The sequence below is a fragment of the Narcine bancroftii genome, chromosome 9, assembly GCF_036971445.1.
Source record: "Narcine bancroftii isolate sNarBan1 chromosome 9, sNarBan1.hap1, whole genome shotgun sequence".
Classification (NCBI taxonomy): Eukaryota; Metazoa; Chordata; class Chondrichthyes; order Torpediniformes; family Narcinidae; genus Narcine; species Narcine bancroftii.
In genome coordinates, this window is record NC_091477.1 from 53,024,222 (window position 1) to 53,038,264 (window position 14,043).

At 44.9% G+C, this 14,043-nt stretch overlaps 1 protein-coding gene across 4 annotated transcripts in view; it reads right to left on the bottom strand.

Annotated features, from left to right (window-relative positions):
* LOC138743649 (slit homolog 3 protein-like) overlaps nucleotides 1-14,043 on the bottom strand; it is a 726,007-nt gene that overhangs the window by 28,618 nt on the left and 683,346 nt on the right. For all 4 annotated transcript variants that reach the window (XM_069899177.1, XM_069899179.1, XM_069899178.1 and 1 more), the window contains 2 exons: nucleotides 7,667-7,806; nucleotides 3,905-3,998 (listed from right to left, as the gene is read on the bottom strand). In XM_069899177.1, the coding sequence (XP_069755278.1) occupies nucleotides 3,905-3,998; nucleotides 7,667-7,806 (234 nt within the window). The remainder of the gene's footprint in view (nucleotides 1-3,904; nucleotides 3,999-7,666; nucleotides 7,807-14,043) is intronic.

The window sequence follows — 14,043 nt, forward strand, 5'->3', positions numbered from 1 at the left end:
GGTTGGAATACGACAGTGCGGGGGCATTGGCTCTCGCTGCAGGGCGGCATCTCAGCGGATCAGCGGCCCCGTCACTGTGAGTCGCGGGTCGGCCTGCGGCAGGGATGGGGAGTGGGCAACGGTCCTGGCGAGGTCAGGCCCCCCCTGAGTTTCTGCCGGACCCCCCTTGACCTGCTGAATTTCTCCCGGACATCCCTTGACCTGCTGAGTTTCTCCCGGACCTCCCTTGACCTGCTGAGTTTCTCCCGGACCCCCCTTGACCTGCTGAGTTTCTCCTGGACCCCCTCCCCTTGACCTTCTGAGTTTCTCCCGGACCCCTCCCCCTTGACCTGCTGAGTTTCTCTCGGACCCCCCTTTTACCTGCTGAGTTTCTCCCGGATCCCCCTTTGACCTGCTGAGTTTCTCCCGGATCCCCCTTTGACTGCTGAGTTTCTCCCGGATCCCCCTTGACCTGCTGAGTTTCTCCTGGACCTCCCTTGACCTGCTGAGTTTCTCCCGGACCCCCCTTGACCTGCTGAGTTTCTCCTGGACCCCCTTTTCTTTCCGTGCTAGTGTCCCAGGACCTTTCCAGGGCAGTCTCCGCGCTCAGGACCGCGCTGGGATCCCAATCAACGGTGGAGGAGCAGGTGAGCGCGGCTAATCCCGATCCAGCCCACGCCACTCCCGAGATTGGCGGGGGGGTTCCACCCTACCTGCCCGACCAGCCTCGCTCTCCACGTGTACTCCGGGCACCCGCCGCTGGTCCGGTGGGAAGGCGCAGGGCGGCAGGCGGCCGGCGCCCCCATCGCCCGGCGGGGAGCCCCAATCTTCCCTCCGGCGTCCCGACTCCATCTGCAGCTCCAAGAAACGCTGTGCCACTGGGGTTCCGGGCGCTGGGAAGCGGCCTTGGCTTCCCCTGACACTGGCCAGGCTGCGCTGCGGTGGGGGGGTGGGCGGGGGGACATGACAGCGTGTTTATAAAACCCACCACTACTTTTCAAGGACCAGGATTTTTCTCTCTCTCTCTCACCCTGGGACACAGCGGTTACTGTGCATGCGCTATACTGGCGCGGCGGCCAGCGGGCCACCTCTAATACATTTTTGATATGATCTTGCGGGCCAAATATAATTATATCGCAGACCAAATTTGGCCCGCGGGCCAGAGTTTGACATGTGTGGCCTAGATGCACCGATGAAGTCCTTGGATACCGAGATCACAATCTCAAAATAAGGAATAGGCCATTAAGGCAGGGATAAAGCATAACTCCTTCATTCAGAGGAAAGTGAATCTCTGGAGTTCTCCAGCAGAGTTGCAGAGTCTGGGCTACTGATTAATCAAAATAGTGAAAAGTATAATTTTGGATGTTAAGAATCAGTCATGATATTGGAGTCATGAAGAACTAGGACTAAATAGCACATAGGGCCTTTGACCTGCATTATCCATACTGATCGATGTGCTTTTCTGAGTTAGTCATACTCATCCGAAATGCCATGGCCTTTCCTTGGCTTTCCTATCCATGCACCTGTCCAAATACCTTTTAAGTATCTTAATTATCCATTCCTATTTCCAAGCTTTCAACACTCAGTTTTCTTTTGCTCCTGATATTCCTGATCTCGAACTTAATTTGTCCATCTGTTTTCAGCCCTCTCCCACAACCTCCCTCCAGGAGGGATAATCTGCGGATCAGCCAAATTCCCTGACGCACCTGAATGCAGCCAGCTGAAAGCGGCTGCAAAGGGGTGAGCTGATGACACTATCAGCCGGCGACCCAACTCCCTGCTGCCTGACAGCCCCCTCCCCACTGTCTGACAGCCCCCTCCCTGCTGCCCCTGCCCCGACGTCCCTCGCTGGCTGCCCCTGCCCTAACGTCCCCTGCTAGCTGCCCCTGCCCCGACATCCCCCCCTGGCCACCCTTGCCTCGATGTTGCCCACCAGCCGCCCCTGCTCTGACATACCATTGACCTCCACTCCCCAGTAAGGCAGGGTCTGTCAGGCAATGGGGCGGGGGGCTTCAGGCAGTGGGGAGGGGGGCTGTCAGGTAGCAGGACGGGAGGCTTCAGGCAGTAGGGAGGGGGCTTCAGGCAGTGGGGAGGGGGAGGCGGTGGGGACGTTGGGGCAGGGGCAGCCAGTGTGGGCTGTGACAGCCTGGCTGGCCACTCCTGCACCGGGGCCGCTCTCTGCCACTCAAAATGCGGCATAGTAATGGCGGTCTTCCCTATTCATAAATCCCCACGCAGCTGGAACTGTGTGGGAAACACAGAGCGGTTCCACCTGCGTGGGGGATTATGGGTAGGGAAGCTGGCCATTGCTATGTCATATATTTATGACGGGTGGTGCCAGTTGCCTTGCTTCCTTCAGATGCGGAGGTGCTACGAGGCACCTCTGGAAAAACAGACCCTTTCAGGTGGGCTGTAGCAGCCTTTTAGGGCTGCCACCTGAAAGGTGAGTCTTCAGGCTGGGATCCGCTCCTGCATCCACCCTCAAGGCAGAGGATACACCTGAAAGCGGCTAGTGTTAACCATTCAGGCTAATGAGATTACATTGGAGGTTGTGCCCCCAATTGCCAAGACCAGAAGTTTGAGACTGCAAGATGTTTATTAAAACGTCTTCTGAATTTGCTCTCCTGAAGTGGCAGGCTGTCTGATCTTCTGTTGGAAACAGCTAGAAACATCTTGTTTGGTTAAAAGCACCACACGAACATTTGTTTTTGTGTAATAATTGAAACTGGGACAGGATGAACATTAGGTGGTGGGGAAATTTAGAAACATTATGAACGAAAGCAGGTTTTGCTGGGGAAATCACAAGAGATTTTTGACGTCCATAATATTCCACTTCTGACATTTAAATGTCTTTAGGTTGGCTGTGATGTTCTTGATCTTTACTGGAGAACAAAATAGAAGAGTGAACAACAAGTAATAGTGAAGATCACTCTAAGCTGCTGTGACCTAACCTGGCTTATAATCTTCATGTCTGTGTGAAGGTGGCAGAATGGTCACGTGAGTTTGAGGACAGGCTCCTCTTAATCAGTGAGGTACAGAGGTAGATAATCCAAACTGACCCTCCAGCACAGCACCAAAGAGCTATAAAAAGGAAAGAATTTTCAAAGGCCTTGACTGTGATGTAAAGTCTGGTGTCCGGCTGCATCATGGTCTGGTCTGGGGACACCAATACCCCTGAGTGTAAAGCCCTACAAAAGGTAATACACACAGCCCAGGACGTCACAGGCAAATCCCTCCCCACTATCGAGAACATCTACAGGGAACACTGCTGTTGGAGAGCAGCAGCAATCATTAAGGATCCATATCATCCAGCTCACGCTCTGTTCTCACTGCTGCCATCAGGAAAGAGGTATTGGTGCCACAAGACTTGCACCACCAGGTTCAGGAACAGCTGCTCCCCCTCCACCATCAGACTTCTCAACACAAGCTCAATCAGGGACTTATTTAAGGTCTCTTAGTTTTTCATTATTTAAAAACAATTCTCTCTGTGTATTGCACAGTTTGTTTGCATGTGTACAAATTCTGCCTTGCCCACAGGTAAAAGGAATCTCAGGGTTGTATGTGACGCCATGTATGTACTCTGACATTAAATATGAAATTCAGAAATTTGAAATCGAGTTGTATTGTCAAGCATCCATTGGCATTTAACCAGCTTCTCTAATGATTCACCTCATTTCTCGTCTGGGGACCTTGTCACTGATAAATGACTGGCCACCTTTGCCTCTACCCCTAAAGTAGTTTAATGGCAGTGAAGCCCTTCAGCATCCTCTAGAGACATGGAACAGTTCTGTATAATTGTTTCTTTTCTTGAGGCTGTGAGGAAACAAACGGGAAGTTTGACTTCTTTACAAGAAATTCTTCCACATCAATGAGTTGTTCCACATGAACCAGAACAGTGGTTCAATGCTGAGTTCCAAGTACCCACCTGTACTTCCTGTCCTTTGAGATACATTTGGAGCCATGCTGGCAGGAGTTGAACTTTGGGACACAATAATCTATAACCTCTTCACAAAGCTCGCCTGTGGATAAAGAGGTAGAAGATCAATGGACGGTATCCCATCTGCAGTTCTACACCATACAAGCTAGTTAATTAGGCATTTGTTGTTTACAGTTATTGTGTTTGCTTCAGGCTGAATTAACAGCAATTCTTGACACAAAACTCTTTGAAATGCCTGAAGAATTTAATAAAGGTACCCATTTAACTTCAATACTCTTTAGCAATCATGAACCGTAAATGTTGAGACTCATCGTAAGTCTCCTTTTTCCTTAACATTTAAGACAGTGATCAAGGAATTTGCTGGACACCTTCAGCATCAGTAAAGGAGATTTGTACAAGGAACAGAATTTACCTTGCCAAACCAGTGACCGTTTTGTATCAATAAAGTTCATCTTACTCAGGCAAAAGTGAACTAATTTGGAATAAAGAACATTCTGAAAAGATCCAGGGCATTTAAAAACAAAACAAAAAAAAAATCATCATCTTAATATCCACGTCACTGTAAAATAAAGCAGCATTTGGAGCCTTTAAGATCCTCATCATAGAGTGTAAATCAGTTTACCAACAGGAATAGATTCTATATGTACATTCATGGGCAGATGTGATAAAAACTCCCTGTGGAGTTTGGATTGTGTCTGATCTGTTTAAAATTCAGAAAACCCCAATCATTTGACTTTCGATTTTAATCCTTTTTATGGACTCCATGCTTTGTGGTTTAGATTGGAGTTAATCATTGCCTGGGAACCACATGCCATTCCTTTAAGATGAAAAGGATCAACACATGTGGGCTGCATTGTGAAAACTTGGAAATCATAGAACACCCTGGAGAGAAGTTTAAAGAGCTGCCTTGAAAGCTCAAAATACTTTCTTTGAATTTGTATTTTATTACAATCTTTTTGCTGTGCTTGAGGTCTTTTTTTGCAAGGTGGAGCTACCAGTTTGGTGAGGTGATCAAGCCAAATTTATCTCGCCTGATTGAAAGTAAATATCTCAGGATTCAACAAAATGTGTTGAGTATTTCCTGATGGCTTACCAAGTGAAGCAGTGTCTCATACCAATAATCCTTTTTCAGAACGATTAGGAGGTGTGTTGATTTGTGCTGTTTTAGCAGAACTTATTTGGTGAAACTTTGGCAAGTACAATTGGTGTCAGGAGTGTTGGGCAAGAAGCTGGGGTTGGGGATGAAGTATTGGGGAAAAGAAACATTGCTTTATCTGTTAATTAAATATCTATCCTGAGTAAGCAAAAATGAGATTCACACAATCACACCATTACTTGGTGTGATAGAGTATTTAGAGATGGTTTGGGATGATTGTTAGAGCAGGTTGCACACAAACATTTTAAAACATAGAATTTTTGCAGGACTTTTGTGGAGTGCTATTTTGCAAAAGGCAACAAAGGAGCAACAAACAGCAGCAGCTTGTCTGGAAGAGCAAATTATCTTTGCAGGTAGAGGCAGAACAGCTTTTCTCTCAGAGAGGGAGGGAGGGAATGAGAGAGAGGAGAGATAGAAACTTTGGCCCAGAGAGACAAGCTGGCAAACTTTGAAAGCCTGACTGGTCAAAGGAGAAGGCTTGCTGTCTGAAGGGAACTCTGTCGCGACCGGAAAGAAAGAGGATCATCTGGAGAACCCTGAAGGGGGCAGGTTCCGTCAGCAAGACTGATTAAAAAGGAATCAGGTGCGGATGTCCTGGAACAAAAGGAATCTCTCTCTGAAAACCAACAAGAACCTTCCTGAGTGGTAACCATTTGCCTATTAAGCACCAAACCCTGGTGAACTTTATTAATGCTAACTTCTGTGCACAGTACAAGAATTGCCTGCAACCAATGAGATTGGACTGTGAACCAAAGAACTTTTCTACACTTATATACACATTACACACACGTGCGCTTAGAATTAGAGTTGGGGGGGGGGGGTTAAGTAAGTTGATAGTAATAAGTTAAAGTTTGATTCTGTTTTCATGTGAAAAGATAATTAAAAGCAACTTTTGTTTAAGTAACCCTTTGTCATGGTGCACATCTATTGCTGCTGGGTTTTGGACTCTGTACCATTGGCATCTGCTGTCTAGACATATTATGGAAGATATGCACAATGGCTTGAAGGAAGCTGTGGATTGTTTTACTGGGTAATCTGCTGCCTGAGACAGAGCAAAGGGATGAAATTTACCTTTATGCTTTTGGAGGGTGTGAGGAAACCCACACAGGCCATGAGGAGAATGTACAAACTCCTTACAGACAGGGCCAGATTTGAACCCAGGTCACAGGCATGGTAAAAGTTGTTAACTGTGCTGCCCTTGTTATACCCATTCCCAATATCACCAAATCAAATCATGCTTCCAAGTAAGATGGTTAAATTAGTTCCAATTAGTGCTAAAGTCTGAACAGTTTCACTTGTAAGTGAAGGTTGATCCTTACACTCCTGGAAGTGAGAGAAATGATCAGTCAGCATTTCTGATTGGAACCCTTTATTTAGACTAAAGTAGGAAGGGGTGATATCAGGTACATCAAAGGAGGGGAGGGGGAGAAGCTGTGGAGGGGCAAAGATTTAATAGGGTATTGAACAGAAGGAGGGAGTGGAGGAGAGACAGGTAGAGAGGTGGGGAGAGAGAGAGAGATCAATGGGAAGGGGAAGAAAGGTTGGAAAGAAAATAAGAACAGTAAACAAGAAATGGAAGCAGTGAAACTAACTAGAAATTGGAACAATTTGAAACAATTAAGGGCATATTGAGAGGACGTTTCTCCCAGCAGAAATATCTAGAACTAGTTTCAAAATGCTTCAAACAAAGATGAGAGGAACTTCTTCTTGAGGCTGGTGGATCTGGGATTTTCTCCCTCAGGTATTGAAATACTCAGGATTAAGATTGGCAAATTACTGGTCTGTGGGAATTAGGATCGGAGGCCAAGATTGGATTAAATTCAATGGTAGTGCAGACATCAGGGGCTGTATGGTGCATTCTTGCCAAGATTTTTCTTTAATTTAGAGATACAAGTAATAGGCCCTTCAGGCCAACCCCCTCATGCCGCCCAAATACACCAATTAACCTTCAAAGCCCGTATGTTTTTGAAGGGAGGGAGAAAGCCACGCGGACATGGGGAGAATGTACAAACTTCATTCAAATAGCACCAGGTTTGAACCCGTGTTGCTGGTGCTGCAATAAACACTACACTAAACGTGTCTGCAAGAACGACAAGTGTGTAAAGTTGAACCAGAAGTAAAGACCTTTCTCTCTTCAGACTCAAAGCGCATTGCTGACTGGCCTTTGATCGCCTATGGAGCACGGCAGTACAATTACATGAGTGATCTAATTAAAGCCTGCTTGCACCTCGATTTCTCAATTGTACTTTTTCAAGCACTCTAGAGAGCTTGGAACCTGATCGATGTCCCCTTCCCTTGACTTGCACTCAAAGGCAACTGGAATCGCTGGTTTGTTGGGCAAAATTTCCAGACAGAGGACAGGCCTCTAGGTGTGTGCCACATGAGGGAAGGTGAGAGTGGGAATGGGAGAAATGGGGCAAGAATCCAAAACTTGCACATGGTTATGGATGAAGGGAGATATCATCCCCCCTCCCCACTATTCAGAATGCAAATACACACACTCTAAAAACCTACATATTTACCTATGTGTGAACCCCTGACCTGAGATGAAAATAGCAATACCTGTTGGAGATGCAATATGTGACAATTAATACCTGTGTAATTGGGTGGGCAAAGGCAGGCATAGTTGTTGATTCCATCTACACACGTGGAGTTATTTTCACAGTCATTATCGACGCAGTCATCAGGGTTTACTTCACACAGTCGTCCCTCAAAACCTGGAAGGCAGAAGCACCTGCAACAGAAGAAAATAAAATGAAGATGCCATAAAGTGAAGCTTTCATTGAATAATGACCAAGTAACAGCTAAAATGGGCTTGGGAGCTGGTGGGAACACGATGGCAAATATATCCCATTCACATTGTCCCGCTTCTCCCTTGAAATTTGGGCTCCACTCTATCCGATTCCAATTGAATCATCAGCCAAGCAATTCTCTTTATCATGGGATTTGAAATTAGACCAGAGGCAGTAAACCTGTTCAAGGATTTATATCCTTCTTAGGTACTTCCTAACAGATTGCATCATTGTTCCCTTCTGTAAACAACTGTGTGTCCCCTGCAATCAGGTAAATATTTATTTATTTGCTTTCCAAATGAAGAGCCAGTAGTTGAAGCCACATTTTTGAATCACCATGGTCCTTTTGGTGTAGGCAACTACATAATACTGTTAGGTAAGGAACACCAGGATTCAGAACCACTGGCAAAGTATACCCAAGCCTCGCTTTTGTGTAACTTGAAAGGGAACCTTCAAGTGTTGGTCTTGCCAGCCATCTTCACTCATCCCAGAACATTACAGGCAAAACCCTTCCCACCATTGAGTACATCCACAGAGAACGCTGCCATCAGAGGGCAGCAGCAATCATCGAAGACCCACACCACCCAGCATACACTCTGTTCTCACTGCTGCCATCAGGAAAGAGATCCAGGTGCCACCAGACTTGCCCCACCAAGTTTAGTGGCAACTTCTCCCCCTCCACCCTCAGACTTCTCAATGACAAACTCAATCAGGGACTCATTTAAGGACTCTTGTGCACTTTATTGATATTCTTTTTATTTTCTCTGCATTGCACAGTTTGTTTGCATTTGTTACCTGTTTATAGTTCTTTGTTTACATGTTTATTCTGTGTACAGTTTATTTTTGCACTACCAGTTAATTCTGCCAGACCAGTAAGAAAAAAGAATCTCAGGGCTGTATGTGATGTCATGTATGTACTCTGACAATAAATCTGAAATCTTATCCTCATGGTCATGAAGATGCTATTGGATTAGCATGGTATGTAACAAGTGCATCTTGGAAATGGTGCCAGTGGTGGTGGAGGGAATTATTGTTTAGGATGGCAGGTAAGATGTCAACCAAGTGATTTGCTTTGCTTGGGTTAGTGCAGATCCTCTTGAAAACATTCATAAAGGAAGGCAAAATGTTTTCTGTTACACTCCTATCTTGTGCTTTGCAGATGCTGGGAACATCTGGGATGTTAGGAAGTGATTTCGCTTACTGACTTTGACCTCTTCTTGTCATGATGTTTACATTTCCAGTTCATGGTAACCCCAGGATGTTGATTATAGGAAGCATGATGACAACAAGGCAACTAAATGTCAAAGGGAGGCTTTGAGATTCTCTCTTGTGATGATTCATGTCCTGGTGTGAATGTGTGACTTGCCACTCGTCAACCCATGTGGTCAAAGTCTGTCTTATGCTGGTATGAACCTTTATTTGTTCTGGAGTTGTGAATGAACTGAACATTGTGCAAATGTAATTGGACCTCTGACCTGCTGATGGAAACAAGGTTAATGACGAAGCCACTAAAGGTGGCTCTGCCCCATGTAGTTCATGCAGAGATATGGGGGTAGGATCATTTATTTAACTTAGAGGAAGACCATGGCAACAAGCATGTGCCAGCAAAATACATCCATGTGACCAATTAACCAACTAACCTTTCAGGTCTTTGGAATGTGGGAGGAAACTGGAACACCTGGAGGAAACCACAGGGAGAAGGTACAAACTCCTTGCATTCTGCACCGGTTTTGAACCCAGATCGCTGGGACTGTACCACCATGGGTCTAACCGCTACGCTAATTATGCCATCCAACTATTGATCTGTTTTCCTCTTGATGTCCATTGCAAGTTTCACTTGAGCTCATTGATCCAATACAAATGTTCAATCAATGCAAGGGATCTTTTATCACCTCTGGAATTGACCAGACTCACAACTGTTATGAGGTCTGGAGTTGGAGGGGTGCAGGACACCAGGCTGATAACACATTCCATTTCATTTATGATGATTGAGAGTAGACCAGTTGGGAAGTTGATTGGATTTATTTTTGGTGAAAAGGACATATCTAGGCAATTTTCCATGTTGTTCAAGGGATGCTAGCTTTGTAACCATTCTGGAACAACTCAGATGTATAGCCAGCACCAAAAGGTTGGTTTTATGTGCCGCAGTTAAAGTGCTATCTCATCTCTCCGACTTGGCTGTATCTAACACTCAGCTGTTTCTCAATATCACACAGAGTGAATCAAATTGAACGAAGACTGGCTTCTGTGATGGCAGGGTCTCAGGGAAGCCTGGATGGAACACACTCTCAGCCTTTTTGGCTGTACGTGGTGGTGAATGCTACAGTCTCGTTGTTTAAGCACTCGCATGCTGGGCTTTGTGTGTCCTTGGCAGGTCACCCCCCCACCCCCCACAATAGTTGGTACTTGTCCAGTGCCATTCCTAACTAGCAGGACTGCAGAGTTTCAATCTGACTCAGTCGTCAAGTGATTTCTTAACGCTCTCTGTGGCATGCTTTGGTTGCTAATGGTTTACACTTGGCCCCATGTTGCAGCTTCACCGTGCGGTGCTGCTCTCAGCATGTCCTTCTGCAGCTCCTTTCAAACCAGAGTTGACCTGGTGGTTTGCTTTAAGATGAGGACAGAAAGGAGAAACAGAAAAAGGCTATTCAGCCCCTCTAACCTACTCCACCATTTCAGAAGATCCTAACTGATTTGACTGTGACCACAACTTCACATTCCTGTCTAAACAGTGTAATATTCCCCTCTCTACACCTTCTACACTCTAATGGGAGCTTGTATAATATCCTTATTGTTCTCCAGCAGTCATTAATATGCTGGAGAAGTACATGATATCTCACTACACCGCCCGGTTATTTTAATGCTTCAGAGTATACTCCCTCTCTTCCCGATGAAAGAAAATACTGAAGCATTCAAAACTTTCATTGCAGAAAAGGTTACTTCTATAACTCCCTGAGTTTTCAAAGTTATGAGAGTTGAGATTCAGAGTAGTCCTGGATCAAAAGTCTCAGAAATAGAAATTCAAGACAGCTTGTTGCATTAAAGAGGATTGAAGTGCATCAGCCCTGCACAGTCCTCCCCTCACCCCCACAAGCATTGAGAGTCAATTTCAGTGCCGACGTTTACAGCAGAAGCTTGACTGCTGGCTTACTACTGGAGGTCATTGGTTAATTCCTGCCCTCTGCTGTTTTGATTGCTGGTGTTCTAGGTACACCTCAGAGTTTAATTTAGAATATCTGAACTGTTCCTCATAAGTGTGGTTTCCTTCTCGCTGCCCTTCACTGAGTTTGATTCAGTTGCCTCTATTTTAGAATTTAACGTGATTCATCACGTGATAATACTGCCAATGTCACAGAGGTTTAATGAAACCAGAGCTCTCGTGGTAACAGTGCTGAAGGAAGAATATATCCATGTCTTTACTTTGATATAAATTCTGAAAATAAAACTGTGATACTTTAGTTTTCAGAGTTATATAGTTGATTTCCGCCTCCCCCCCAGAATAAAACAGGTAATTGTAGCGGGTTGAGCGATCGCACGATTAGACGGGCCGGATTGCCACCCCAGTCGGTTGGCGCAAGAAGGCACGGACCCCCTTCCCTTCTCAGGAGAAGTCCGCATTGCCTAGGTAATGTCTTCACTTCCTGGCCGCCTAGTTCTGTCACTCCCACAAACCAACATGTACAGTCAGGAAGCGGCTCGTACCCTTAGAGCAGCAGGTGAAATTCAAATAAAAGTCAGTTACTGGTTCACCCTCATGTGTGTGTGAACGTATTTCATTTCAACAGCACTGCCATTATCAGATGCTACATAATGACCATATCTGGGCATTTTCACACCTCAAAAATTTCAACAGAGCAGTTCCAGGCCAGTTGACCTCCATGTAATTTGGGTACATGTAGTGGTAGAAACTCCTTTTGGAGCACTGCAATGGAAGTTGAGACATGTCCTGGGGTAGTTATTGCAGGACACCCCTGAGCCAATGTGGCCTGAGTCAGAGTCGAAGGTTAATAGACCAGACAAGGTGTGGCTGCGGGCATCAGTGATCGCAGGGTTTGGAGATTGACTGGGAATGGCCCTATGGTGCAGTCAGCAGAGACACTGCCTCATAGCTCCAATGACCCAGTTTAAAACCTGACCTCTAGCTTGCGTGGAGTTTGCACAATCTCTTGGTGACTGTGTGGATTTCCATTGGATATTTCAGTTTCCTCCCATATTCTAAAGGCTTGTGGGTTGGCTATTTAGATGGTCATTGCAAATTAGCCCTGGAATCTCAGTAAATGTTGGAATGCAGGTGAAGTTAAAGAGAATGTGGGATGAATAAAAGCGGATACATGTAAATGTTTCTTTTACAGTTCATAAGGGCTCAAAGCACCAAGGGCCTGTTGCCATATTGTATGTCTATGAATATAAGAAAAGGAGGAACTCAAGGAAGGGGAAAATGTGAAGGTTCAGGGAGAGAGGTCTGATCTTGGGAAGGTGGGTTTGAAAGTGACAGCGAGGTGGGGGAGGGGGAGAGAGAGAGCAGGGAAGAGCTGTAAAATGGGGTTTTGGGTTGGAGTGAGTGGCAGATCAATACATTCTGATATCCGGGAGAGGGGAGGGTTTATCTCTGTTTTTCTTTTGGTAATCTGCAGGATGTCCTGTTTGGTGCTATGGGATCAAGCTCATGTTCTACAGAGAATGCCCTAACAATAGATGCCCCCACAACCCCAAGATCTAAACTGAAATGGAATGACATCTTCGCATGAAGACCGAAGATCAAAATTGTGTCAGAGAGAACCTGGAGAGTCTGGTGAAATTTCTTGATTGGCGTGGTTGGACTTAGAAATAGTCAAACATCTTTAAACACACAATCAACTGGATTTATTCCAATTTAAATTGATTTTCAATTGCAAAAATGCTTGACAAGAACAGCGCCATGTGATTCCATTTCAAGGCAATTATACTAAGGCTCATCTCAGAAAGGCAGGTGATGAAGAGAAAATACTATCAATTTTTATTGAGCTTGAAGAATGAGCAGTTGCTGACAGAAAATTACGCTGCTTTACCCATTCTCCTTTCTCAAATCTTTAGTGAGATCAAAGCTTTGTGTCAACTCAGGGCCAAACTGTTGCAGAAGTCTGAAGGTCAAAAATATGAATTTTATTGGACATTTTTGGATTCTATTCATCATTACATCGGACCACTGAACTCTCTCCAGGATAAATAAAGGCATCCTGGGCAGGACTTATTGATGGACTGGGCCAGACTTGAGGGTGACACTTTTATTTGTGAAATTGTCCGTAGGATGTGGAAATTTCAAGTGAAGCTTGATCACATTCTTTACGCAGAAATAACATTTCCAGGGACATTTCCAGATTCTATCCACTTTCAGAGTGAGAGGTTTTCATTTTTTTTTTGCCTCAGGCAATGAGAAAAGCTTTTGCAAAGATAACAGACGTCTACAATCAAACATGACAGCAAAACACACAAATCCATCATGATCTTTCTGACCTTGACTCCACTTGAAATATTTCGAAGCAGGAAGTTTGAGTGCTGCTTAACCTAATCTAATGCAATTTTAACTATTTTTTTCCTCTGAATTTCTGTGAACAATCATAAAAATGTCATTTCCTGATTGCACTGAAACCAACTCGCTTTCTAAATAAGAATCTCCCTTTTCGAAGAAAAATCACTTGTTCTTCCCCAGCACAAGGAATAAGAAATTCATGAGATAAATGCACATGTAAGTATCGACTGAAGTCAATTTAGCCAAATGGAAAGAGACAAATGCGACTGGAAGCTGATATTCTTGCATGCACTTAGACTAATTTCTTCCCCCAGGATTCGTTCAAGAGCATTCTCCAACTAACTGTTCCCTTGGCACAGATAATATATCTATAATTATCGTTAGATCTACAAAATAGCATTGGGTGACTAGTGGGTAAACAAAACACTATTCATCATGCAGAATCCAGCAAGACCTCCAAAACCATTTGGTCACCACTTGCTTTCTTAAATCATGTTACATCTTGTTGTCTCTTCTGCCATTGTCTTCTATATATTCACCACTGTGTGGCAACTGCTTGGGAAATCTGTGATCACCTTGATGATATTATTGGAGCTCAATTTTTGTCAGCACATCCATAAATAACTTTCTACTTCTAAAACCTTGAGTCCAGCACACCAACTGTACCCGT